This window comes from Theropithecus gelada, chromosome 12 (assembly GCF_003255815.1).
Source record: "Theropithecus gelada isolate Dixy chromosome 12, Tgel_1.0, whole genome shotgun sequence".
NCBI lineage: Eukaryota > Metazoa > Chordata > Mammalia > Primates > Cercopithecidae > Theropithecus > Theropithecus gelada.
The window spans coordinates 683468-708273 of record NC_037680.1 but is presented as its reverse complement, the minus strand read 5'-3'; the positions used below and the strand labels follow the sequence as shown (position 1 = coordinate 708273).

Sequence of the window (24806 nt, the reverse complement as noted above, 5' to 3'; positions counted from 1 at the left end):
TCTCTCTCATTTATATTGGAAATGTCAGGGTTATTGGTGAGAGCTGGCCTTTAGGGGATCTAACTTGCTCTTGGATGTCCAAGGGGAAAGGTATAGATTTCTCCTGACTGCACAGGGCCTCTGCGTGTGAGTTGCTTGCACAATCAGAATCTGACTTACCTCAGATGACAGGGGCGCTGGCATATCCTAGAGGTGTAATGTGTTGGTCGTGCAAGGGAGTGGGCCATGAATGGGCTCCAGGGAACAGCACTGCCTCGGGGCAAGGAGGACAATGCGGATGTGCAGGGGGCAGGGGTGATGTCAGGACAGCCTGAAGCTCTGCCGCCAGAGGCTCCAGGCCACTTGGTCAGAGAAGCATCTGGATTTGGCCTGTTAGCAGGGGAGTGTGGCCCAATGGCAAAAAGTCCTAGGAGCTGAGGTGGCGGCGGCAGTGGCAGTTAGGGCAGACCACTCTGGAGGCATCCAGGGTTGGAGATGAGAATGTGCAGGCGCTCCTGCCTCCAGCCTGGCGTCCCTCCTCCTTGTGCCCCAGACAGAACTGCTTCCCAAGTTGCTCCAACTACAGGCCTTCCCTGGAAGTCCCCAAGTGCCTCCTGGCCAGGCCCCCCCAACTGCATTTTGCTTCTGCTCTCGTCCCAGCAGTCCCATTTTCTCTAGAGTGAAAGCTCTCGGCAAAATTTAAATCCCAATTTATTGGCGAGGTCCCTACCCCCCACCTGGAAGTGGCTGGAACCTAGTTGCCTGCTGCCATCCTCGCTCCCCAGGCAGGAGCCACTGAGCACCAGCTGGCTTTGTGGCCATCACTGTCCAGGTCCCAGCCACCAAGACCCTGCCCCCTCACTCAGCTTTGCTGTTCTTGGTTCTCAATACGTTTTTGTCTGCACCCCCGCTCCTGGCCAGATAGTTCAGCCCCCAGCAACTCCCGCAATCCTCGGAGCTTCTGGAAGCCATAGACATGGCAGCACATGTTCCTGGAGGTCAGCTTTTGAGAACAGGGTCTCACTCCGTCACCCAGGCTGGAGGATAGTGGCGTGATGAAGGCTCACTGCAGCCTTTACCTCCTGGGTCCTGACGATCCTCCAAACTCGGTGTCCCAAGTAGCTGGGACCACACATGTGAGCCACCATGCCTAACTTTTTGAATCTTTTGTAAAGACGGGGCAAAGTCACTGTGCCTCTGAGAGAGGAAAGAACAGGAAGCCAGAGGCCCAGGCCCGTGGACACTGCAGGGAGGGGCCGACAGGGTGCCCAGCAGTTGTGTCTGCAGCCCCCGTGTGCTCAGGGACTCTGCACAGGTGAAGCTCCTGCAGACTGAGCCCAGGTGCCAGAAGACTCAGAAGCAAGGACAGGTTTATTCAGATCCATGGTCGAGTTACAAGCTTGATTTTTGGTCACAGGCCCTAAAATGCCATTATTCTCAGTTCACATCAAAATACAAAGCCCAACATTTACAATTTGAAAAACATTAAAGCAAACCCCTAAACTCCCACACCAAAAACAAAGGCTTGGTTTGGAAATCGCCACTGAGATGCTGTTGTCCCTGGCGTGTCATCTGTGGGGTGAAGGAAGGTGAAGACCCCGTGCTGGTTTGTCAGAGAATCTGCAGTTGTCGTCATTTTGAATACTTAAGTACCATCAAATGGCTGCCATGTCTTTGAGCACTTGATGCTAGTGAAGCGACAATGCTTCTGACCATCTTTGGCTGCAGAGCAGAAACTGGCAGAATCCGACCCCATGGACCCAGCAGTGTCTGCAACACCTGAGGACCAGCACCCATCTGTGACAAGGCACAGGGGTCCACGTTGGCCACTGCTCTGGGCGATGTGCTTGACGGCTTGGGGTCTGCGGTGAAGCACCTGGGCTCTGGGAGGGTCTTAGGCTCCTGAAACATGGAATTCTACGGCCCAGTCTTGGAACAGCTGGGAGAACATGAAGAATGCCCCTCACAGTGAAGACTCAGAGGAGAGCCACTCTCAATAGTTTTCTCACGACTCTAGAAACTGATTCTTCCCTGGAGTGGAGGCTGAGCCACCGTCCTGGTCCCACACAGGGAGAGGAGGTGCCACAACCCGCTCTGCCCACCTCAAGGCCAGCCAGTCGGGAGGCCAGGCCAGGCGGCTGTTGGCAGGCTGACTCCCAAGCTTAGCGGCAGAGTACCCAAATGGGCGCTGGAAAAAGGCCCCAAGAGCTGGCTGGGCGGAGTCCTTGGCGGAGGGAGGGAGGGGCCGGCGCCGATCTCTGCGCTGTCACTGCGCTGTCACAGAACGTGGTTGTTGAGGCCTGGTAGCCACTCCTTTGCCGGGCCCCGCCTGCCTTCCCTTCTTTTTTTTTTTTTTTTTTGAGACAGAGTCTGGCTCTGTTGCCCAGGCTGGAGTGCTGTGGCCAGATCTCAGCTCACTGCAGGCTCCGCCTCCCGGGTTCCCGCCATTCTCCTCCCGCCATTCTCCTGCCTCAGCCTCCCGAGTAGCTGGGACTACAGGCGCCCGCCACCTCGCCCGGCTAGGTTTTTGTATTTTTTAGTAGAGACGGGGTTTCACCGTGTTAGCCAGGATGGTCTCGATCTCCTGACCTCGTGATCCGCCCGTCTCGGCCTCCCCTGCCTTCCCTTCTTGGTTGCGTTTCCTCCAGATGCCTCTGCGGCTGCAGGAACCCTGCTCCAGAACCCCGAGGATGACCGTGGTCCCTCCCGGAGGGGCTTCCCAGGTCCTCTCAGGCCCAAGGTGGGGCTGTGTGGCAAATCCCCCCAGCCTGCTCTGAAGGCAGCTGACACCCTCAGGGCTGGTGCAGCTTCCCCCGCTCGGTCAGCAAGGTCATGGCAGAGGCGTAGAGGACATAGCCCAGGGTGAGCAGCAGCGCGCACGGGAGGGGCCCGACGCAGAACAGAGAGGCCACCAAGAAGGCCAGCAGCAGCGAGACCAGCGTCCGGTAACTGCCCAGGAAGCGCAGGCTGAGCCTGGGGCCACGGGTGTGGCCAGCCACCTGCCTCCGCACCACGGGGCTCAGCAGGTGCCTGCTAGCCAGCCCGGGTTCTGTGAGGTGGTAGCGACAGAAGCTGCCGAGGAAGTCATCCCGGGAACACAGAGCCGCCATCTGTCCTGCAAACTGAAGCCCAGACAGAGGCATGGGGTGTGGGGTGGTGGCACCACAGGCCTCAGGACAGCAGTGCCCCACCCCCACCAGCCAGCCCGGGACTGCACCCGGGGCAGGAGCATCCAGAACCCTCTCTGAAGAGGCCAGGCCGGTCCTCCTGCCCACTCACTCTGCGGTTGATGGCAGACGACAGCCTGAAGAGCGTGCGGACCAAGCTGGCGATCTCATAGCTGCGGATGGGCTGCAGCTCTGGGTCCCCCTGGTACTCAATTTCAAACCTTCGAAGCCCATTGATGATCTAGAAAGCCAGGCCATAGCCACGGGTCAGAAAACACAGCCCCACATACAACTCAGAGGAGCCTGATGGCCTCTGCTCACGAGGGAGGAGGGAGCTAGGGATGGGGCAGGGCCCAGCCCGTGCTCCTCTGAGACATGGGCCTCTCACCTGGTACCGCCCCAGGGGCGTGAGGATGAGTCCGTCCTCACCCACAATGCAGTCGGGAAGCTGCTTTTTTCCATTCTCATCCTGGGTGGTGCCCAAGGCGAGCGTGAACTGCCTGAGCTGTGCTTCACTGAGCTGCCAGAGAGAAGTGCCTCTGCCCTCAGCGTCAAGATGAAGGGAGGGGACCAGTCTTCACCCCACCAGCCTACAACAGTGCCAACAAGGGGACCCAGATATGATGCTCGAGGTGTGGGCCTGCCTCCCACAACACTGGGTCCGTATGTGTGGGGCCTGGGACTGGTACGTGGCTGAGCACAGGCTACGTGAAGTGGATCTTTCGGGGAAGGGGACCCTGATGGCCGTGGGGCAGGTCCCATAGGTCGTACCCGGAATATCTGGCGCAGGTACTCCAGGGCCTTCTCCAGATATTCATCTGTCTTCCGGATGCTGTCTTGCCCCATCTCGTCTAGATCGTTGGCTTGGTAGGAGCCGTTGGTGTCCATGGAGCTAAAGCCCAGCCACGAGAGGAAGGAGTGGCCAGCCGGGCTCTCCGCACACTGGTCTGAGATGGACTTGGCTGTGTGTTTGGCCTGTGTGATGAGCTGAGCAAGGCGTAAGACCTGCAAGGGAGGTGCGGGCAGGTCACCAGGTCACCAGGTCACCAGCAGGACAGGCCTGTGCTGCCACCCAGACAGGCTGGCCGGGAGCCCCAAGAGCAATGCACAGCCAGACTGCTGAGCGTCGGGAGGAGCAGCTTCCGCCAGAGGACTTTTAAAGACTAAAGGATGATCATCTAAATTTGAAATTTCCCAACAAACACTGCCTTCGTTATCAGGAAAAACTGAGACTTTACTAAAACGGGGGAAGGAGATGTGGTGACAAATCTACACCCAGCCTCCCTCCTTCCTGCCGGATCACAGCTCTTCCCCGGCTCTTCTCAGCCCCATGGCTCCAGGGGCCCTAAAGACAGGCACCGCCGGCCCACTCACCAGGGTGCGGGCTTCAGGCCCAAACATCGGGGTGTACTTGCAGTCCTGGCCCTCCAGGCTGTAGACGTGGTTCTTCACCTTGAAGGAGGCATCAGTGACTGCTGGTGGCCAGGGTGACAGGAAACTCCCAGTGAATGTGGGGGCCGTGAAGAGTCGGTGCTGGCGGTGGGAGATGACCAGCTCTGGCTCCAGGAATAGCTGCTCACCTAGAAGGCAGGAGACGGTCGAACCTGGCACCCACTTCCCGGAGGCAGAGTACCTTAGAATTCTGGGGTGCCTCCGAGGTGTCTGGGGAGCCGTGACCCAGGGGTGTCCTCTGAGGCCCTGCCTGGCAGCATCTCCCACACAGTAGGTGGCTGAGGAGGGCAGGTGGGGGAGCTGGTGGCTCACAGAGCCCCCAGCAGTGTCTGCAGGAGGTAAACAACAGCAGGAGGAACAGAAACCAATGCCCAACCCAGCCAGGATGAATGCACGGCAGAGTCCAGGCTCACCTCTTCAAGTGGCCACCATGAGTCGCTGGGGAGAAACAGCGGGGCCACGGGGCTGCAGCTTGGACCGTGCAGTCCCCCTCTGTGGGCACACCTGCCATCCTCCCCGCGAGTGCCTGGTGGCTGCAGGGCAGGCAGGATCCAGCCGGTTTCAGACTTCACCATACAGATGTGTCCCAGGAGTCTCCACAGCACCCTTTGCTAGGGCCCACTCTGGGCATGTGGGTCCCTCTTAAAGACCGGTCGCCTCCAGCTAAGGGCCTGGCCCTGGTCTGGCTTGGTCGACGTTTACCCGGCTGGCCCAGGCTGATGACTTACCTTTCTGAATCATCTCAGCCAGGTTGGGCTGGGCAAAGACTTTGGCCACTCGGAACACCATGAGCGCGTGCTTGGGGCTGACCAGGTCTGTGCGGAGTGCGCGGTTCAGGAAGCCCACAAACAACTTGGTGTACATCAGTAGGTTCTCCTGGACAAAGGGCGCCCTGGGGACCGACGTGGCAGGTCAGGGCCAGTCTTCCAACTGGAGGCGGGGGCTGTGCTGGTCTATGTCCTTAACGCCCTTGCTCACCCTTGGGCTTTCAGACTCTCCCTGGCCAAGGTGACAAGCTGTCACAGATGACAACTCGGGGGGCATGGGCAGGCAGGGAGGGCAGGACAGAGGCAGGTAAGACCCAGGCCCTCTGAGGACACCACATCCTTAGCAAGGCTGAGGCCCCTTTCCAAGTGAACGGAGGCCACCATGGCAGAGGCCGGCCCAAAGCCTGAGGGGGCTGAGGGAGGATCCCCCAGAGGGTCCAAAGGGGAAGGCCTTGGGTGAGGGGAGGGGTCAGTGGCCATGTGAGGTGCCACAGAAGCCTGGGGGTCTGCTGTAAGAATCAAGCAGGGGATGAGGGGAAGGCGGCCTCCCTCATTCCCTGCTTGATCACCACTGCTCTGCTCTGTGCTGATGAGAGTCAAGGGATAGTTTGGGGATGGCTGAACACTCGTCTGGGACAGAAGGGAGAGGGGACAGGGCAGGATGGGTCACCCACCGCTTCCATAAGAAACCAATTCGAGGGCCTGGCAAAGTTGAGTCTAGGAAGGGCTGGTCTGTGCTCCAGTCGGCAGGGGCTGGGAGAGGACCGTAGGCGGCCACGGGGGCCAGGGCCAGGCTGACCCCAGCACAGGCCTCTGGCCTGGCCTCCACCTACCGGAGCCATATCCAGCTGGGGGAGCCAGTGCATGTCTGTGAGAGGGGCTGAGGCTCACCATTTCTCCGACACACACCGGGGCTGGGAGTCGCTGCCCGGAGCCTGCTTGTCAGGTGCATACCGCCATGGCTGCAGGTAGCTCAGCCACATCTCTAGGACCTGTGGGGGAGGTGTGTGCTGAGGGCTCAGTGGCTGGGAGCCGAATCCTCTGGTGGCCTGGAGCCCAGGTCCCGGGCGGCAGCTGGGTGGGACTGGCTCTTCCCACGTCGCCCAGAGGGCGCAGGAGAGACGTACACAGCCCTGTGGGGTTTGGCTCTCTTGCTGGCCCTCCAGAAGCCAGGGTCATAGGTGGGCTTTTCCCAGCACAGGGGGCACAGTGCTCCCTGGTCAGGTAAGGGTAGGAACCTGCCCTGCACCAGACAGGTGGGACAGGGCAGGGCTTTCCTGAGGGTTGGATTTGGAAACAAACAGAAAGAACAATGCGGCCCTCCAAGACCCCCTCCTTGCCAAGGCCTCTGTGAAAACACTTGCTCTCCTCCTTCAACTGCCCCAGAGGACCGCCCACCTCAGGGCACACAGAGGACACAGGCACATGTGTGACGGGGCCAACACTCACAGCTCTGAACGATGCGTCCAGGGGCCAGTGGCCAAAGCAATGCTGCAGGAATAGGTAGAGTTTCTGCTGGACGAACCTTGGGACAGCGGCCCTGCAGGGGATTGGGAGGGTCACCTGTTGCTTGCCCAGTAAGGAGGCCCTGCTCACAGGTGAGCCCGCGGCTCCCATCAGTGAGGGTCGGCTCTGCCGGGGGAGAGCACTGGGCACCTCCAGGAGGTTCAGCCCCATTCTTCAGAGGAAGAAACCAAGGTTCAGAGAGTTTAGGAAACATCCCAAGGACACACAGCACACAGGCGGCCAAGTCAGTGCTGCTCCTGCACACACCTCACCTCACTCCCATACAAACAGCCCACTCTGCTGGCCCTGATGGGCCTGGCAGTCAGGGCTGCCCCAGCTCTTCTCCTGACAGGGTTGAAGATGATTAGATGTAAGAGATGGAAGCACAATGGGGCCTCTCTGGCCAGTCTGGAGAGAGAGGCTCTGGGAGCCAAGTAGGTGGGGAGAGAAGGCACCTGCCTAGGCCTGGAGAGACCTCACGTGCTCTGTGAGCGGAAAGGGACTCCCCTCACCCTGCCCTCCATGCCCTGGGGACAGGCTGCTGTGGGCGACACCTTAGGAGGGGAAAGCGGGGGAGACAGCAGTGGTGGGAAGCCGCAAGGGACATCTACCGTTTGAACTCCTCCAGGGGACTGGTGGCGTGGGAGTGGGCGGACGGCGAAGCCTGCTCTGGCTTCAGGCTGTTGGCAAAAGCGTGCAGGTGCTTCAGCAGCAGGCGCACCACCAACACATGCTCCTCAGTAGGCGTGAACGACTCCTAGGTGGAGAACGAGGGTGAGGGCCTGGGAAGGAGCGCGGCACCCACAGCACTAGGCCTCCAGGTCTGACCACATCCCACCCTGAGCCAGCTGCTCTGCTTCCCCACAGGAGGCACGAGCCAGGCTGGGAGTGGGGCCACTCCCTGGGGCACCACTGTGCCTGGCACCCAGCAGACGTGCCTTACACTGCTTGGTCTGAACGCTGACCAGCTTGTGGTAGGGAAGTGCTTGGCCCAGCGCCCACAAAGCCCACCCTGGGGAGGCCTCACTAAGACAGACACATCTGCAGAGGGCCCCTCAGCCCTGCTTCTGCACCGCTGCAAGCCCGCAGTGGGTGGCACAGGCTGTGCCCTTGGGCACTGGTGCCTGTCTTGATCCTTAGGGCAGGAGAGAGCCAGCATCACCCCGAGCTCTGGATCCAGGGTCTCCCACCAGCCTCCCAAGTGTGTGCAGAAAGCACGTGGAACCCAGCTGTGGTGCCTCAGACCTGTAATTCCAGCACTTTGGGAGGCAGAGGCAGAAACATCACTAAGAAGTTAGAGATTAGCCTAGACGACACAGGAAGACCAGGTCTCTACGAAAAATTTTAAAAAGTTAGCTGGGTGTGGTGGTGCACACCTATAGTCCTAACGACTCAGGAGGCTAGGGTGGAAGGATCACTTGAGCCCAGGGCTTTGAGGCTGCAGTGAGCTAGGATCGTGCCACTACACTCCAGCCTGGGTGACAGAGTAAGACTTTGTTCAAAAATAAGAACCCCATGGCTTCGCTTTCCTCCCCAGATCCTTCCACCTGCTCATCCTGGACACCGCCAGGTGAGAACTCGGCCCAGCAGAAGCCCCGGGCGTCACTTCCTCTGTTGCCCAGGGACCTGTGGTCAGGAAAACCCCAAGACAAAAGCACAGTCAGGGATATTAGGCCAGACTTTTTTTTTTCCTGAGACAAGGTCTCCCTCTGTCGCCCAGGCTGGAGCACAGCGGCACTATCTCGGCTCACTGAAACCTCCGCATCCAGGTTCAAGCGATTCTCCTGACTCAGCCTCCCGAGTAGCTGGGACTACAAGTGTGTGCCACCATGCCCAGCTAATTTTTACTTTTAGTAGAGACGGGATTTCACCATGTTGGCCAGACCTCAGGTCTCCAAAAGTGCTGGGATTACAGGCATGAGCCACTGTGCCCAGCCTAGGCCAAACTTTGATTTGTAACATACAAGCAGGATCCTGGAGATCTAGCTGGAGAGGAAATCTTTTTGGTGGCCATGTGCTTCCTCCGGTTGCTTAGCATTGGGAGGGCAGGTGGGAGCATCAAGAGTTGACGAGGGCAAGGGAGTTAGGATGCTGAGGGCAGGGCCCTGAGTCTGAGTGGACATGCTCGCTTGTCCCCCAGCCCTTTGGGCCTTCATACATCTGTGCTGGTGCAGGGCCCAGCCTCCGGGTATATCCTGGGATGCTGCAGACCCCGCACGGGCCACTGCCCATATCGCTGCCCACTCAAGTCTCCCCGTCAGAAAACTGTCCCCACAGGTCCAGGTGACACGCCCCAGAGATCAGTGGCTGAGTCTGAAGATGGAGCTACAGGGTGGGAGGCATTTTCTTCTTTTTTTGAGACAGGGTCTCACTCTGTCACCCATGCTGGAGTGTAGTGTCGTGATCTCGGCTCACTGCAGCCTCTGCCTCCAGGGCTCAAGGGATCCTCCCACCTCAGCCTCCCGGGTAGCTGGGAACACAGGCACACACCACCACACCAGGCTAATTTTTGTATTTCTTTGTAGAGACAGGGGTCTCGCCATGTTGCCCAGGCTGGTCTCAAACTCCTGAGTTCAAGCAATCAGCCTGCCTCAACCTCCCAAAGTGCTGGGATTACAAGTGTGAGCCATCGCGGCTGGCTATTTTCCTCTACTATCTGTATCGTTAAGTCTTTGGGCAATGAATTTGCATTGTTTTGGAAGAAAGGTCCAGGTGCAGTGACTCACGCCTATAATCCCAACACTCTGGGAGGCCAAGGCAGGCAGATTACTTGAGGTCGGGAGTTTGAGACCAGCCTGGCCAACATGGTAGAACTATGTCTCTACTAAAAATACAAAAATTAGCCGGGTGGGTGGCACGTGCCTGTAATCCCAGCTACTCAAGAGGCTGAGACAGGATAATTATTTGAATCTGGGAGGTGGAGATTGCAGTGAGTCAAGACCATGCCACTGCACTCCAGCCTGGGCAACAGAGCGAGACACCATCTCAAAAAGAAAAAAAAGACAAGATGGAAGGAGAAAAGTATGAGACATGATACCTGTACCTATACTGCCCAACTAGAAGAGCACCAGTGGGTGGGACGTTAGACCAGGGTCTTTCTCTTCCTCCAATCTTACCCCAGGCCCTCCCCCCAACCCTGGCCTAGGATCGTGAGCCCTAACATCCTCCCTGCAGCTCAGGGGAGGGGACGACCTCCACATGGGAACTGGAAAACTGCCTTCCCCTGCTGGTGCACTTGCTCCACCTCACCCGATCCTTCCGAAGGGTCAGAGGGCCCACTGTCCGCCCCTAACCCCCGGCAGTCACCTGGAACCCTCTCAGGCTATTTTCCCACAGGTGTGCTGAGCCAAACTCCTCCCTCAGCTCGGCACCCCTCCTGGGCCATGTTCCCACATGGAGTCCCTGGCCACAGTCACACCTGCTTGCTTCTTAGGGATGTGTTCCCCAAAGACCCACATTTCCCACTGGGCTGAGACTCACAGCACCTCAGCTCACCCCACCTAGGTCTCGCTGGTCACCCCTCCCACCATGGGGTTTACCAGATGCTTTCTGGACACTGTCCTCCCTCCCTGGCCCAAGCCCTCTGAGGTCCCTCCGCTCCTCTGGAGTGGCTCCTGCGGTATGAGGTGCCCCCGTGTGCTGTGGCCACCAGCCCAGCCCAACGGCGTTCAGGGGCCGACACGTTTTCTCATCTTGTGCTCTAATTCCTGTTCAGTCATGCGTGCTCCTTCCCAGGTGAGCGGGACAGATCACTGGCTGTGAGCAAAGCCTGTCTCCTCTGGCTCTCACAGATTCCTCTGTCATCCCTGAAGTCCCCTACAAGTCTGAACCCTGTTTCACTGACCTCAAATCCATCCACACACTTGTCATTTCTGCCTAGGCAGCTACAACCTCTATGAGGTCACCACCCACTTTAATCCGCCTCTGGAGGTGTGTATGAGTGGCCAGGGCTCCCCAGGTGACGGCTGAGTCCTGGCTGGACTGTCAAGGACGGACAGCTTCTGTGGGCTATAGGGTCAAGCCCTAGGTCCTTCCCACCCCCGCCTCACATGCAGGCTCTGGGTCGCAGCACCTTCAGGCTGGGTGACAGTTCTAAACAAGGCAGAACCCACACCACCCGTAAGTCCCAGGCCTCTGTGTCTTCAGCTCCTTCCTGAGCACCAGACCCTACAGAGTGCAGTGAACCAGGCCACTGCTGAGGCCTGAGGACTCCAGTGTTTCAAACCAGGGCCAAGCACGGGGCCTCCAACACCGGAGAGCTTGTGACACCTCCACTGGCTGGGAGCCTGGACAGCCAGGGCCACACGCCTTGTTCTGCCACACAGCCACCAGCCCCACCCCCAACCAAGCTAGACTACAAAGCCAGGGGCCAGGCCAGACTGGAGGCTGACCCCTGCCTCCCCCAGACACAGGGGCTTCGCTCTGCTTGGAACTAGCCTCTGAGTCACCAGCGGCCGGCCCCGGCAGCCCCTGGCTTTGCCAGGCATGGACATGCACTATGGGCAGGGGAAGGGAACGAATGAGCCAGTACTTGGTAGGCGTGGAGGGCCTGGAGGCTGGGTTGGGCGGGGCTGTAGAGGGCGCTGGAGACACTGAGTCGGTAGTGCAGAACCTCCAGCTGAGACAAGGAACAGAGAGATGCCGGAAGAGGCAGAAGAGCAGAGGACAAGAGGAGGGGGGGGGGAAGGGGAGAGAGAAGACCAGACACGGGAGGGGGAAGCGGAGAGAGAAAGAAAGCAATGAGAACAAGCCCAGGAGTGAGGAGAAAAAAACAAAAACAAAAGCACGGTCAGTGACAATCCAAACAACTGCAGTCCCAGCAGCCGCGGGCCAGCGCAACACCCCCCTCCGAAGCCAGGCCAGGGCTGTGGCCACACTCTCCTCAGCTCTGGAGGCCCGCGCAGATGGACCCTCCAGGTCACCTGGTGGCCCCTCAATACTGCTGGGGCCTAACGGCCTCTCTAGCTCATCGGAAGGGCCCAACTCACTGCCCTTCAGGATGGGACCCATTCTCCCCAGTGACTCTGAGGTCACTCTGTGTGGCACATGCACACCAGAGCCCTCCAAGAGCCCAGGGCCCTCGCTGGGACATGCTGCCCGTCACTGAGACCTCAAGATCCCGAGGCTCAGAAAAACCAGCGGAGCATGTTCCAGGAGGAGGACTCTGCCCAGAAAAGACACGTGGAATTGACTGGATTCCCCTGGGTTGTCTTAAGAAATTTACCAAATTGGTATAAGACATGATCAATTCCCATGTGTTTAAAACTCAATCAGTGTCCCCTCCATGTGGCTCTCTGAAAACTGAGGGCGAAGACAGTTCCCCAAGGGTAGCACAGAGACGAGGAGCACAGGCTCAGGCCACCAGGCAGTACGGAGGTCAGCTAAGGGGGTGTGCACATCAGCTCTGACTCCTGGAGGCAGCCTCTCCTACTGCACCAGAAACTTCCACCCTCCAGACACAGTGGGTTCCCAAGGGTGGGAGCCCCCGAGGATCTGGCCACAGCCACACACACCCAGAGGCAGCAGGAACCTGAGGCTGAGCTGGTTCCTAGCCAGGACCCTCCAACCTACTGCGCCGCAGCACCACGGCCTGCCGAAGCAGCCCTTCAGCCCAGTGCAGCCAGAGCCAGCCTGGTGCACATCCTGCCTCGCCAGCAGCATGCCTCCTGCCCAAGCAGCGCACCCACGGGGCTCCACAAAGGAGAGATCAGAACACTCGCCAGTCGCCATGACACGCAGAGCAGGGAGCGAAGGAGCAGGGCAGGGAGGTGTTGCCCTCCACAGCCTTCCCCTGTGCCAGACCCGGGGCTCAGGGAGGAATCAGACACACAGTTCCCCAGTGTGGCTCTGCCCTTGCTTGCAGGAACACAGTGGCCTGCAGCGCCATGGCCATCCTTACTGCCCACAGGGCCACTGGGGAGCAAGCACGCATCCTGGACTCAACCAGGGTGAGGAGGATGACCCTAGGAGCCTCACTTCCTGCATGTGAAAATAAGGGCTAGTGGGGACAGGCAGGGATTTCTGCACAGCAGTACGTGTAGCACAGGCCTGGGCAAGTGGCAAGAAGCCTTGGGGGACACAGACCTCCATAGCTGCCTTTCTCTGGCTCCCACTCACCAAGTTTTCTTGCGTTTTGTGTTTTGCCTGAACTGGAAGAGGTGAAGAGTGGAGCATCCCTGGGGACTTGGTCCGGCCACTGCAAGGTATTCTGAGCAGGGCCCACCCACCCCAAGGTCTGGCCAAGAGGAAGCGAAAGTGGGGAAGAAGGGAACTGCACCCCCTGCCCTCCACACGGACAGCCCCCTGCCCTTCCTCTGGCACGTGAGGACACAGAATCCTCACAGGTGACAGCCCAGAAGAGTCTTTCTGGCTGACTCTGGGAAGTAGGTGTGCTTCCACTCCCTCAGAAGGCAGAAGGAGCAACCGGAACACAATGCAGTGTGGTGGCCCCTGCCCCTGCCAGGCCACGCCACGCCACACGCACTAGTGCTGAGTGAGGGACCCAGAGCCCCACGGGAGGAGCAGGCCTGGGGAATAACCAGGCCCCCAGGCACCAGCCAGGGACATGCAGCAAGTCTGCTCTGGAAGCAGGAAGGGGACTGCAGGCTCTTTGTGACTCAGGAGGCCCAAGATGGGGTCCTCAGCTTTTCCCCATTCTCCACCCATGTGATTCTGAGGGTGAGGATTTGGGGGACCCTATGCTCTGTGAGAGCCTTCACATGGCAAAGCACAGGGCCCTGGAACTGGCTGTAGAGACTGTGGCAGAAGCAGACCCACAGCTCTTTGCCAGAACCCAAGGAAAAGTGACAGGATGCTCCTCTGAAGTTTAACTCCACCAGCCACATTCTGGAGGAAGCCCTCAGTTTAAATCTGTCAGCGACAAAGCCAGTTTCCCAAGCATACTGATGCACAGACGCCATGGGCACCAGACCACGTGGCTGATGCCACCTCAGGCAAGGGCCCGGATAGGCATGAGTCAAGCGGCTCCACGGAGGGTGACTGACTGGAGATCTAAGGTTCACCTAGCTGCTTTCTCACTCTGACCAGTCCGGGGGGTGGGGGGTGCTAGCTCCAGGAACAGCAACAGCAAGAGCGACCCAGGGCCTCCGCCACCTCCAGGCATCTGCAAGCAGCGTGTTGCCCCGAGAGAGAGCGGGGAGAGGAGAGAGGGAGAGAGAGGAGGCAAGCCAGGCTGCATGCAGGGGGGCACCAGGTGCCACCCACCATGAGAAGGGCTGCTTGCTCATGCTCTGGAGGAGGTGGGGGAGTACAGGGAGCAGGCAAAGGAGGCTCCAAGCCACCCCTTCATGGGAAAGCACAAAGCCACTGCTGATGGTCGAGGAGACAGACGAGAACGTGGCTCCCAGAGCATCAGAGCTCCCCCGCCCTCAGAGCAAGACCACCACAACCTCATCTGTTCCCGCTGCCAGGGAGGGGGCTCACGAAGCTGCACAGGGTGGGCCCCGGAGAGGCCAGACCTCCAGTCCTCAAGTGTCTACATGTCAGGGTGCAACACCCCCTGCCCGCCACCAGGAACTAGAGAACGATGCCCACTTATTCGGCTTCTGAGTGACAAGTGGGTGGTGGGTTTCTGCTTCCCACCGTTCAGTCTGTGAAAACTCACTCAGAGGCAGGATAAGCAGCAGGTTGAGCAGGGTCAGAAGCAGGAGGTGGGAAGAAAAACTGTGGAAACATACCTTGGCGTGAGGGGACTGCATTTTTTGATACATCTCCAAGGAATAGTGATGAAGCCACATTTCAACAAAAACCTGCAAAAAAGCATTAGCTAGTCAACCATTCTCAACAACGGTGCCAGACCGTTCAGTGGGGAAAGGACAGTGCCTCCAACAAGCAGAGCTGGGAACACAAAATATCCACACGCAGAACAGTGAAGCTGGGCCCTTCCTTCACACCATCGCCAAAATATAACTCAAAATGGGTAAGCAACCTGAGGACAAGAACTAAAACCATAAACTCTCAGAAGAAAACATGGGAGAAAACTTCGTAACACTAGATTTGGCAATGGTTAATTAGATATGACGCCCAAAGCACAGGCAACAAAAGGAAAAAAATAGACAGACTTCATCAAAATCAGCACTCTTGAGCATGAAAAGATACTACTGATAGAGTAAAAAGGCAATCAACAGGCACGGTGACTCAGCCCTGTCATCCCAGCACTTTGGGAGGCTGAGGTGGGTGGATTACCTGAGGCCAGGAGTTCAAGACCAGCCTGGCCAACATAGTGAAAATCTGTCTCTACAAAAAATACAAAAATCAGCTGGGTGTGTTGGGGCATCACACCTATAGTCCCAGCAACTTGGGAGTCTGAGGTGGGAGGACTGCTTGAGCCCAGTCTGAGGTGGGAGGATTGCTTGAGCCCAGGAGTTTGAGGCTGCAGTGAGCCAAGACTGCACCACTGCATTCTAGCCTGGCAACAAAGTTAGAACCTGTTAAAAACAAAACAAAAAGGGCTGGGCACAGTGGCTCATGCCTGTAATCCCAACACTTTGGGAGGCCAAGGCAGGTGGATCACCTGAGGTCAGGAGTTCGAGACCAGCCTGACCCAACATGGAGAAACCTCGTCTCTACTAAAAATACAAAACTAGCTGGGCGTGGTGGTGCATGCCTGTAATTCCAGCTCAACTACTTGGGAGGCTGAGGCAGGAGAATCGCTTGAACCTGGGAGGCAGAGGTTGCGGTAAGCCAAAATCGCGGCATTGCACTCCAGCCTGGGCAACAAGAGCAAAACTTGGTCTCTAAAAAAAAAAAGAAGCAACTCAAGTATCTATTGAGAGATAAATAAATAAACACAATGTGGTACATCCACACAATGGAACACTATTCAGTCTTAAAAAGCAAGGAAATTCTGATACATGCCATAACATAGATTAATCTTTAGTCCATTATGCTAAGTGAAGCATGCTAGTCACACACAAATAAGTATTATATGCTACAAATACTCTGGGTATGAGATCTAAGAGTCAAATCCACAGAAACAGAAAGCAGAATAGTGGTTGCCAGGTGCTAGGTGGGGAATTGTTTAATGGTTTGATTTCTTTGTTTTTCACTAAAAGAGATAGGGTCTCACTATGTTGGCCAGGCTGGTCTTGAACTCCTGGCCTTGAGCAATCCTTCCCTGCTTGGCCTCCCAAAGTGCTAAGATTAGAGGTGTGAGGCCCCTGCGCCCGGGCTGATTCAGTTTCAGTTTTGCAAGAAGAAAAGCATTCTGGAGATCGGATGCACAATAACATGAATATATTTAACACTACTGACTGTACACTTGAAAATGGTTAAGACAATAAATTTTATGTTATGTATATCTTATAATTAAAATTTTTTTCTTAATTAAAAAAACAAAAAGGGCTGGGCATGGTGGCTCACGCCTGTAATCTCAACACTTTGGGAGGCTGAGGTAAATGGATCACTTGTGGTCAGGAGTTCAAGACATGGTGAAACCCCATCTCTAGTAAAAATGCAAAAATTAGCTGAGCGTGGCAGCGGGCACCTGGAATCCTAGCTATTTGGGAGGCTGAGGCAGGAGAATCACTTGAACCTGAGAGGTGGAGGCTGCAGTGAGCCAAGATTGTGCCACCACACTCCAGCCTGGACAACAGAGGGAGACTCCATCTCAAAAAAAAAAAAAAAAAACAAAAAAAACCCCAAAGCTTTGGTCCAGGAAACAGCAGTACCTTCCAGTTCTGCCCTATAAGCCCTGTGTCACCATCTCCTGCCCTCTTCATGGCCAGCACAGCCCACAGTCCACACAGCCAAGAGTCAGCTGGGCATCACGGTCCCCTCTGTGAACAGGGGCAACGGCTCTTACCATTCCACCCTGCGAGGATGCTGTGAAATGGTGTGGAGGCTTCAAAAAGCGCAGCACTCCAAATCCTAGGAGTTATATAGAAGGTGAAGACGGAATCCTATCTCATCTACAGGCCAGGCTGTCAACAGCAAGGCTGTGGCTACCAAGTCAGCCCCAGGATCCAGCGTCACAAGCAGCACCTGCTGAAGCTCTCTGATGTGTGCCTAGAAGACACAGCCAGGACCTGGGAGCTGGCCAGCACTCAGTGAGTGAGCCAGGCCATACCATCCTGACAGGCTGGAGCCCCTCTGGGCAGACAAGGAAATCTGTCACCTACTACTTGGATCCCCTGAATCAATGGAAGGCCTGTGAAGGCTGCACAGACCCCTCACCATTCAGTGTCATAAAAATGCTACTGGGGCAGGGCTTAATATCCACATAATGGTAATCACAGGAAACATCTCCAACAACACGGGAGGCAGAAACCAAAAGACCCTGCGACAATCATATCACCGCAGGCAAAACAAAACAAATTCCATGGACGGGGATCCTGGGATGAAAAACACCATCAATGACATGTAAGTTAGAAGGGTGGGTAGATCTATTTTCATGTTTTCTAAATTGTCATAGCAGCAAAATATCAACAATTTAAAATCAGCCCCAGGCTGAGGGGCCATCTCTGGGACTCTGTCCCACATAGTGGAAGGTGGCTAAACAGTTTCTTTTTTCTCTCTCTCTTTTTTTTTTTTGAGATGGAGTCTAGTTCGGTCACCCAGGCTGGAGTGCAGTGGCCGGATCTCAGCTCACTGCAAGCTCCGCCTCCCGGGTTTACGCCATTCTCCTGCCTCAGCCTCCCGAGTAGCTGGGACTGCAGGCATGTGCCACCATGGCTGGCCAATTTTTGTATTTTTAGTAGAGACGTGGTTTCACCATGTTGACCAGGTTGTCTCAAACTCCTGACCTCAGGTGATCTGCCCACCTCGGCCTCCCAAAGTGCTGGGGATTATAGGCGTGAGCCACTGCGCCTGGCTGGCTGAACAGTTTCTTTTGACCAGCTCGACTCTCACCTGGAGCAGAGTTTCTGACCTCCAGATCTCGTGGGAGGCGGGGTCTGCATTCACAGACGTCTGATGAGAGATGTGTCGCTTCAGGAGGCTAGTGTGGTGGAGGCCATAGGAAGCAAAGGGCATGGCTGGTGTCCTGAGGGAGACACAGAAATAGGCCCGAGTTACAGGCTCCTGCTGGCCTAGCCAGGGGCAATCTGGATCTCAAAATCAAGGAGAGCAGGGACAGATTAAAGTTGCTCAATAGCACAATGCCCCTCCCCCCAGCCCCTGATCACACTGATATACCTGAATAAATCAATAACACAGAGAGAAGTCCTCCTTACCACAGTGACCACTGACCCATTAATCAGTGGAGGGATGAAGTTAGAGAACCACCATTTGGTAACTGCCCTATTAATAGCTAATTTGGTCAACCTCAACAGCGAGGTTGGGCATGGGGGCTCACACCTGTAATCCCAGCACCTTGGGAGACCAAGGCAGGAGGATTTCTTGAGGCCAGGCATTTGAGATCAGCCTGGGCAACAAAGTGAGAATCCATCTCCACAAAAACATTGAAACATAAAACAGCAGGGCCTGGTGGCAGGTGCCTGTAGTCCTAGCTACTTAGAACGCTGAGGAGGAAGAATGGTCTGGGCCCACAAGTTGAGGCTATAGTGACAAACGATCATGCCAACTTCATGCCAGCCTGGGGTGACAGAGCAAGACCCTGTTTCTAAAAAATTAAGAAATTTCCAGCCTGAGCAACATGGCAAAACCCTGTCTCCACAAAAAAACAAAAAAAATAGCCAGGAGTGGTATGCCTGCCTGTAGTCCCAGACACTTGGGAGGTTGAGATGGGAGGATAACTTGAGCCCAGGAGGTTGAGGCTGCTGTGAGCAGAGATCGTACCACTGCCCTCCAGCCTGGGGTAAGAGAATAAGACCTTGTCTGCAAATAAAATCAATTTGAAAAAAGGGGAGAATCAAAAGTGGATGTTAATACTAGTGATAATTACATAGTCTCCATACATCTTTCTGGTAAATCCTCGTTATCAAAATTTTTTTTTTTTTTGAGACAGGATCTTATCCTGTTGCCCAGGCTGGAGTGCAGTGATGCAATCACAGCTCACTACAACCTCAACCTCCTAGACTTAGGCCTCCCAAGTAGCTGGGACCAACACCACCATGCCTGGCTGGAGTGCAATGGCACAATCTCAGCTTACTGTAGCCTCCACCTCCTGGATTCAAGCGATTCTCCTGCCTCAGCCTCCCGAGTAGCCGGGACTGCAGGCATGTGCCACCATGGCTGGCCAATTTTTATATTTTTAGTAGAGATGTGGTTTCACAATATTGGCCAGGTTGGTCTCAAACTCCTGACCTCAGGTGATCTGCCCACCTCAGCCTCCCAAGGTGCTGCGGATTATAGGCGTGAGCCACTGTGTCCGACTGGCTAAAACAGTTTTGTGCTATGTTGCCCAGGCTCTCACTACTGATGTTTTTTTGTTTGTTTTTGAGATATGATCTCACTCTGTAGCCCAAGCTGGAGTATACGGGCATGATCTTGGCTCACTGCCACCTCCGCCTCCTGGGTACAAGCAATCCTCCCACCCCAGTCTCTCAAGTAGCTGAGATTACAAGCACACGCCACCGCGCCTGGCTAATTTTTAAATTTTTGGTAGAAATGGGATTTTGCTACATTGCCTGGGCTGATTTCACACTCCTGAGCTCCAGTGATCCGCCCACCTCAGCCTGTCAAAGTGCTGGGATTACAGGTATGAGCCACGGTGCTCAGCCTCATTACTATTTAATCTGGGCACAAAGTAATTATTTTACAGTGGAAAAACCTGACCGACACCTTTTTCACCCGCTGATAAAGGGCACTTGGCAAGGACCAGGTGTCCCACTATGGTGCTCCTGCCAACAAAGCCTGTGCTAGGCCTAGTCATCACCAAATACCAGACAGCCTAAGGGGTGGCCGCATGCTCTGGAGGAGTCAAGGTCAGGAAAGACAGAAAGGCAAGGGACCATTCCTGACTGAAGGGGACTAGAAATATCACTGCATACAGTGGGTGAGCCTGTGAGGCATCACTGCACACAATGTGTGGCCTGGTGGCAATACTAACTTTCTGGTGTGGTTATAGGCACTGTGACTATATAGGATAATGCATTCGCTTCTAGGAAATACACTGAAATATTAAGAGGTCAAGCGGTGTCATATCCTTTAGCTTACTCATATTGGCTTAGAGAAAAAAACACATACAATAGAGGTCGAAAACAACAGATGCAGCACAGTGTTAACAATTTGGAAATCTGGGTGAAGGGTCTATGAAAGTTTCTTTTTTTTTTTTTCTGAGACAGGATCTTGTTCTGTTACCCCAGGCTAGAGTGCAGTGGCACACTCACAGCTCACAGCTCACTGCTCCTGGGCACAAGTGATCCTCCCACCTCAGGCTCCTGAGGTAGCCACCTGAGTAGCTGGGACCATAGCTGCACATCACCACACTTGGCTAATTTTATTTTTTGTAGAAATGAGGTCTCCCGACGTTGCCCACGCTGGTCTCGAATTCCTGGTCCCAAGCGATCCTCCCACGTTGGCCTCCCAAAGTGTTGGGATTACAGGCGTGAGCCACCCTGCTCGGCCTGCAAGTTATTTTTATCATGCATGGAAACTTTTCTGTAAGTCTGAAGTTATTCCAAAATAAAAACTTAGGTGTGGTGGCTTGCACCTGTAATTCCAGCTATTTGGGAAGCTGAGGCAGGAAGACTGCTGAAGCCAGGAGTTCAAGACCAGCCTGGGCAACACAGCGAGGCATCCTCATATCTCTGCAAGAAAAAAAAAATTTTTTTTAATTAGCTGGCTGTGGTGACACGTGCCTGTAGTCACTGAGGTGACAGGCTGGCTTGAGTGATGATTGTGCCACCAAGTGATGACTGTGACACTGTACTCCAGCCTGTGTGACAGAGTAAGACAGTCTTTAAAAATACATAATGGCTAGGCCAGGAGTGGTGGCTCACACCTGTAATCCCAGCACTTTAGGGGGTAAAAGCGGGCAGATCACTTGTGGTCAGGAGTTCAAGACCAGCCTGGTCAATATGGTGAAACCCTGTCTCTACTAAAGATACAAAAATTAGCTGGGCGTGGTGACAGGCACCTGTAGTCCCAGCTACTCGGGAGGCTGAGCCAGGAGAATCACTAGAAGCAGAGACAGGGCCACGGCACTCCAGCCTGGGCAACTAGAGCAAGACCCTGTCAAAAAAAAAAAAAAAAAAAAAGCCCACAATGGACCAGTGTGGTGGTTCATGCCTGTAATCCCTGAACTTTGGAAGGCTGAGGCAGGAGGATGGCTTGAGCCCAGGAGTTCTAGAGCAGCCTGGGCAACATAGCAAGACCCATCTTACAAAAAAATAAAATAAAAGCTGGGTGTGGGGGTGCATGCTTACAGTACCAGCTACTTGGCAGGTTGAAGTGGGAGGATCACTTGAGCTCAGGAGGTCAACATTGCAGTGAGCTGTGATCACAACACTGCACTCCAGCTTGGAAAACCAAGCCAGACACTGTCTCAAAAAAAATTAAATTAAATTAAATTTAAAAAAAGGCAGGGCACAGTAGCTCACACCTGTAATCCCAGCACTTTGTCTGAGGCCGAGGCAGACAGATTGCCTGAGGTCAGGAGTTTGAGGCCAGCCTGGCCAACAGGTGAAACTGTTTCTACAAAAAAATACAAAAAATAACCGGGCATGCTGACCTGTGCTTGTAATCCCAGCTACTCGTGAGGCTGAGGCGGGAGAATCTCTTGAACCCAGGAGGCGGAGGTTGCAGTGAGCCGAGATTGTGCCACTGCACCACTCCAACATGGACAACAGAGTGAGACTCTGTCTCCAAAGAAAAAAAACTCAAACCATACATACACTTTTTTTTTCTTTTTTGTGCAGTGGTGCAACCTCAGCTCACCATAACCTCCGTCTCCTGGGTTCAAGTGATTCTCCCGCCTCCGCCTCCCGAGTAGCTGGGATTACAGGCACCTGCCACCATGCCCAGCTAATTTTTGTACTTTTAGTAGAGACAAGGTTACACCATATTGGCCAGGGAGGTCTCGAATTCCTGATCTCAGGCGATCCCTCCGCCTCGGCCTCCCAAAGTGCTGGGATTACAGGTGTGAGCCACCGCTCCCAGCCTACATATATAATTTCTAAAATAAAAAATTAAATTAAAAAACCCAAAAAGTTAAAACAAGGCATCAAAAACCGCTTGGCAGCTGGACTGTGCATCTGAGAGGGTGTGAATCTGCCTCGCCTCCAAGTCCTCCACAGGATCAGCAACATTTCAGGGTCACTGATCACTGCCGCCAACCGGGCAGCGTCTCCTCCCTGCCGCTCCCTTTCTCCCCTCCACCCTCTGGGGAATCTGTCCACATGTGTGAATTGCAGGTAAAGGCCTGGCCTGCCTTGCATATGCCAGCAGAGCTGGGGTGGGCCAGCACCTGCAGGAAGGGGCCTGCATGCAGCTTCCCAGGGAAGGCGACGGGCCAGTGAGATTAAGGAGGGTCAGAGGTGCATAGGCAGCTGCTGCAGGGGCAAGAGGGTCTCCTGGGAAGTCGGCCAAGAGGCCCTGCGTTAGGGCCCACTGAGGACCCAGGACAGTCAGGCATGAGAGCCCCTGGTTTACACTCCCTACCTGTGCAGGCGGGCATCAGGCTCAGCCTGTTTGGACTGGCACAACAGGCTCTTTGGCCCAGGGCCTCCCCTTCGACCTGCTCCTGGGGCCCGTAGAGATTTCCATGTTTTTTCTCGTAGGACAACCTTTCCGCCCTGCTCCCCAGCTCAGACACTGCCTGTGGGGAGGGCTGCTCCACACACAACACAACACATTCCCATGAAGGCCGGGGAGGCCTCCAGGGACCTGATAGCTTCAGTGATGGCCAAAGACACTGAAAACTAAGGACAGACTGCCCTCCACACCCCCCCCATCTGTGCTAAGACAGCTAGGGGTGGGGAATGAGGCATAAGAAAAATCGGGGAACCCTGGACAAAGGGTGACAACATTGTCCCCGTGGGCGATGCAACTGACCAGGCCACTCCCTTATGGAAGAGCCAGGTCTTAACAAAGGGCAGCCTTACCTGGGAGGTGGTGAGGGGCTGGTCCCGCCTGGGCTGGAGGAGAGTGGCGGGGGCACACTGCCTTCGGTGGGCAGGAACCACGACAGGTACCTGTCCACCAGGATGAAATAGGCACAGTCTGAAGTACGGACGTGGAGGGACACAGGGAGTGGCTGGAAAACCAAGCTAGTTGTTAGCATGGGCTCCGGACGCTGCCTGGCCAACAAGTGCAGGGAAGCCCTGGGTCATGGTCCAACCTCTCCCAGCTAAAGGCATCTCTTCCCTACCTTTTGAGTGATGAGGCTCAGGGCAAAGAAGAATATGTAATACTCGAACGGATCTGAGGGCAGCGTCAGGGGCAAACAAGCAGGGTTGATGAGCAACCCCCACAGTGTCAAGTGCTGGGCCACCCACAGCCTCCCTACCTCAGGGCCACCAAAGGATACTCAGGGCCAGGTTCAGGCCAAGGCCCCCAGTAGGGGTGAACTGGACCTTGTTGTGGTACAGGGGACTGTCAGGGAGGATGCACTCCTGGATGGACGCCTTCACAGGACCCTGCAGAGAGAGGCAGTGAGGCTTGCAGGCAGGTGCTGGTGCGCAGTGCCCGATACGCAGTGCCCCACATGCACAGCAGCACTTTGGGAAGGCCACTGGGGAAGAGACCCACACACAGAACCCATCTGTGGGGACAGTGCCCTGCCTCTCAGCAGTGCCTGAACAAGAGTCTTTGCTTAGAACTTCTCCTACCATCTCATAAAAAGCTACAGACAGCAAGGGTAGCAGCCATGCAATACCCATTTCCTTTGCCTCTCATACCCCAGGAACAAATCACTCCTCAATTTGCCCTCAGAGGACTGGAGGAGATTGCCCATCACCACAGGGCTGTGCAAGGCCCACTGCTCCGAGCACCACTCTCGCCACTGTGGTTTACTTACAGGCAGGTAGGAGACAGGAAAGTCAAACTTATAGTCTTCAGCTTGAAGCTTATAAACCAACTTCATCATTGGGCCACTGAACATGAAATTGAACAAACACACAAAAAAGCAAATGAGCTGCAAATTATCCTGCTTTGATTGCTTCTCAATCATAAAAAATTCAGAGAGTGGTTTAAAGGTGGAATCACCATGAGGAATCACCCAGCCTCTCTCCAGTGACGAATCTACCTACCCAGGGTCAAGAAATTCCATCACGATGCTGTACTCCACAGGATTCACACGCCCTTGTAAGCAGCGGAGGTTCCAGCCAATGAGGACACCATCTAGGCTGCCAAAAATGCTCTCTACCAGCCATGGGAAGATGGTGTGCAGCTCCTGAAACAATGTGTGGTGAGGCTGCGGGCAGGACCAGCACCCACTCCTGCCGCAGCTCTAGTCCTGCACTACCTGCTGCCTAGCTCCCCCTGAGGAGGCCACTCCCTGGCTGAGACCTATGGGATCAGTCCTGCACCCAAAGGAATCCTGGTGCCAACAAGAGCAGCTTTGGGTTCTTCCAGTGGGGTACGTGGCATACCAAGCAGCGCCGCTTTAGACTTGGGCCAGTTAAGTAAGTCAGCCTCTGATCAAAACACATTTTGTGTGTGTGATACAAGACTAAATTAAGAAAAAAACAAAAAATAAACAGAAACAATGAAGAAAATTAAAAATAAAATTAAATAAATAAATAAAATATGTATGTTTTGAGACAAGGTCTCACTCTGTTGCCCTGGCTGGAGTGCAGTGATGCAATCATGGCTCACTGCAGCCTTGACTTCCTGGTTTCCAGCAATCCTCCCACCTCAGCGTCCTGAGTAGGCACACACCACCACACTCAGCTAATTTTTAAATTTCTTGTAGAGATAGGTTCTCAGTATGTTCCTAGACTGGTTTTGAGCTCCTGGGCTTAAGTGATCCTCCCACCTCGGCCTACCAAAGTGTTGAGATTACAGGCATGAGTCACCACCCCAAAAGATTCTTTAGAAAGTGTTGGAAACTTTTGACTTGAAGGACGCTCTA

The 24806-nt window shown here is 55.1% G+C and overlaps 1 protein-coding gene across 4 annotated transcripts in view; it reads right to left on the bottom strand.

Annotated features, from left to right (window-relative positions):
* Positions 1-1331: 1331 nt before the first annotated feature.
* The window catches only part of SMPD4 (sphingomyelin phosphodiesterase 4), a 31943-nt gene continuing 8468 nt past the window's right edge, over positions 1332-24806 (bottom strand). The window contains exons 4-21 of one of the 4 annotated variants that reach the window (XM_025404685.1): positions 23983-24125; positions 23751-23826; positions 23262-23370; positions 23103-23155; positions 22837-22988; positions 17741-17873; positions 14569-14640; positions 11403-11489; positions 7483-7628; positions 6815-6905; positions 6257-6357; positions 5327-5490; positions 4521-4726; positions 3918-4151; positions 3535-3666; positions 3259-3387; positions 2600-3101; positions 1332-2312 (exon numbers count right to left, since the gene is read on the bottom strand). In XM_025404685.1, coding sequence (XP_025260470.1) covers positions 2772-3101; positions 3259-3387; positions 3535-3666; positions 3918-4151; positions 4521-4726; positions 5327-5490; positions 6257-6357; positions 6815-6905; positions 7483-7628; positions 11403-11489; positions 14569-14640; positions 17741-17873; positions 22837-22988; positions 23103-23155; positions 23262-23370; positions 23751-23826; positions 23983-24125 — 2358 coding nt within the window. In that variant the 3' untranslated portion in view covers positions 1332-2312; positions 2600-2771. The remainder of the gene's footprint in view (positions 2313-2599; positions 3102-3258; positions 3388-3534; positions 3667-3917; positions 4152-4520; positions 4727-5326; positions 5491-6256; positions 6358-6814; positions 6906-7482; positions 7629-11402; positions 11490-14568; positions 14641-17740; positions 17874-22836; positions 22989-23102; positions 23156-23261; positions 23371-23750; positions 23827-23982; positions 24126-24806) is intronic. The other 3 variants (XM_025404687.1, XM_025404688.1, XM_025404686.1) reach the window with 3 other exon arrangements.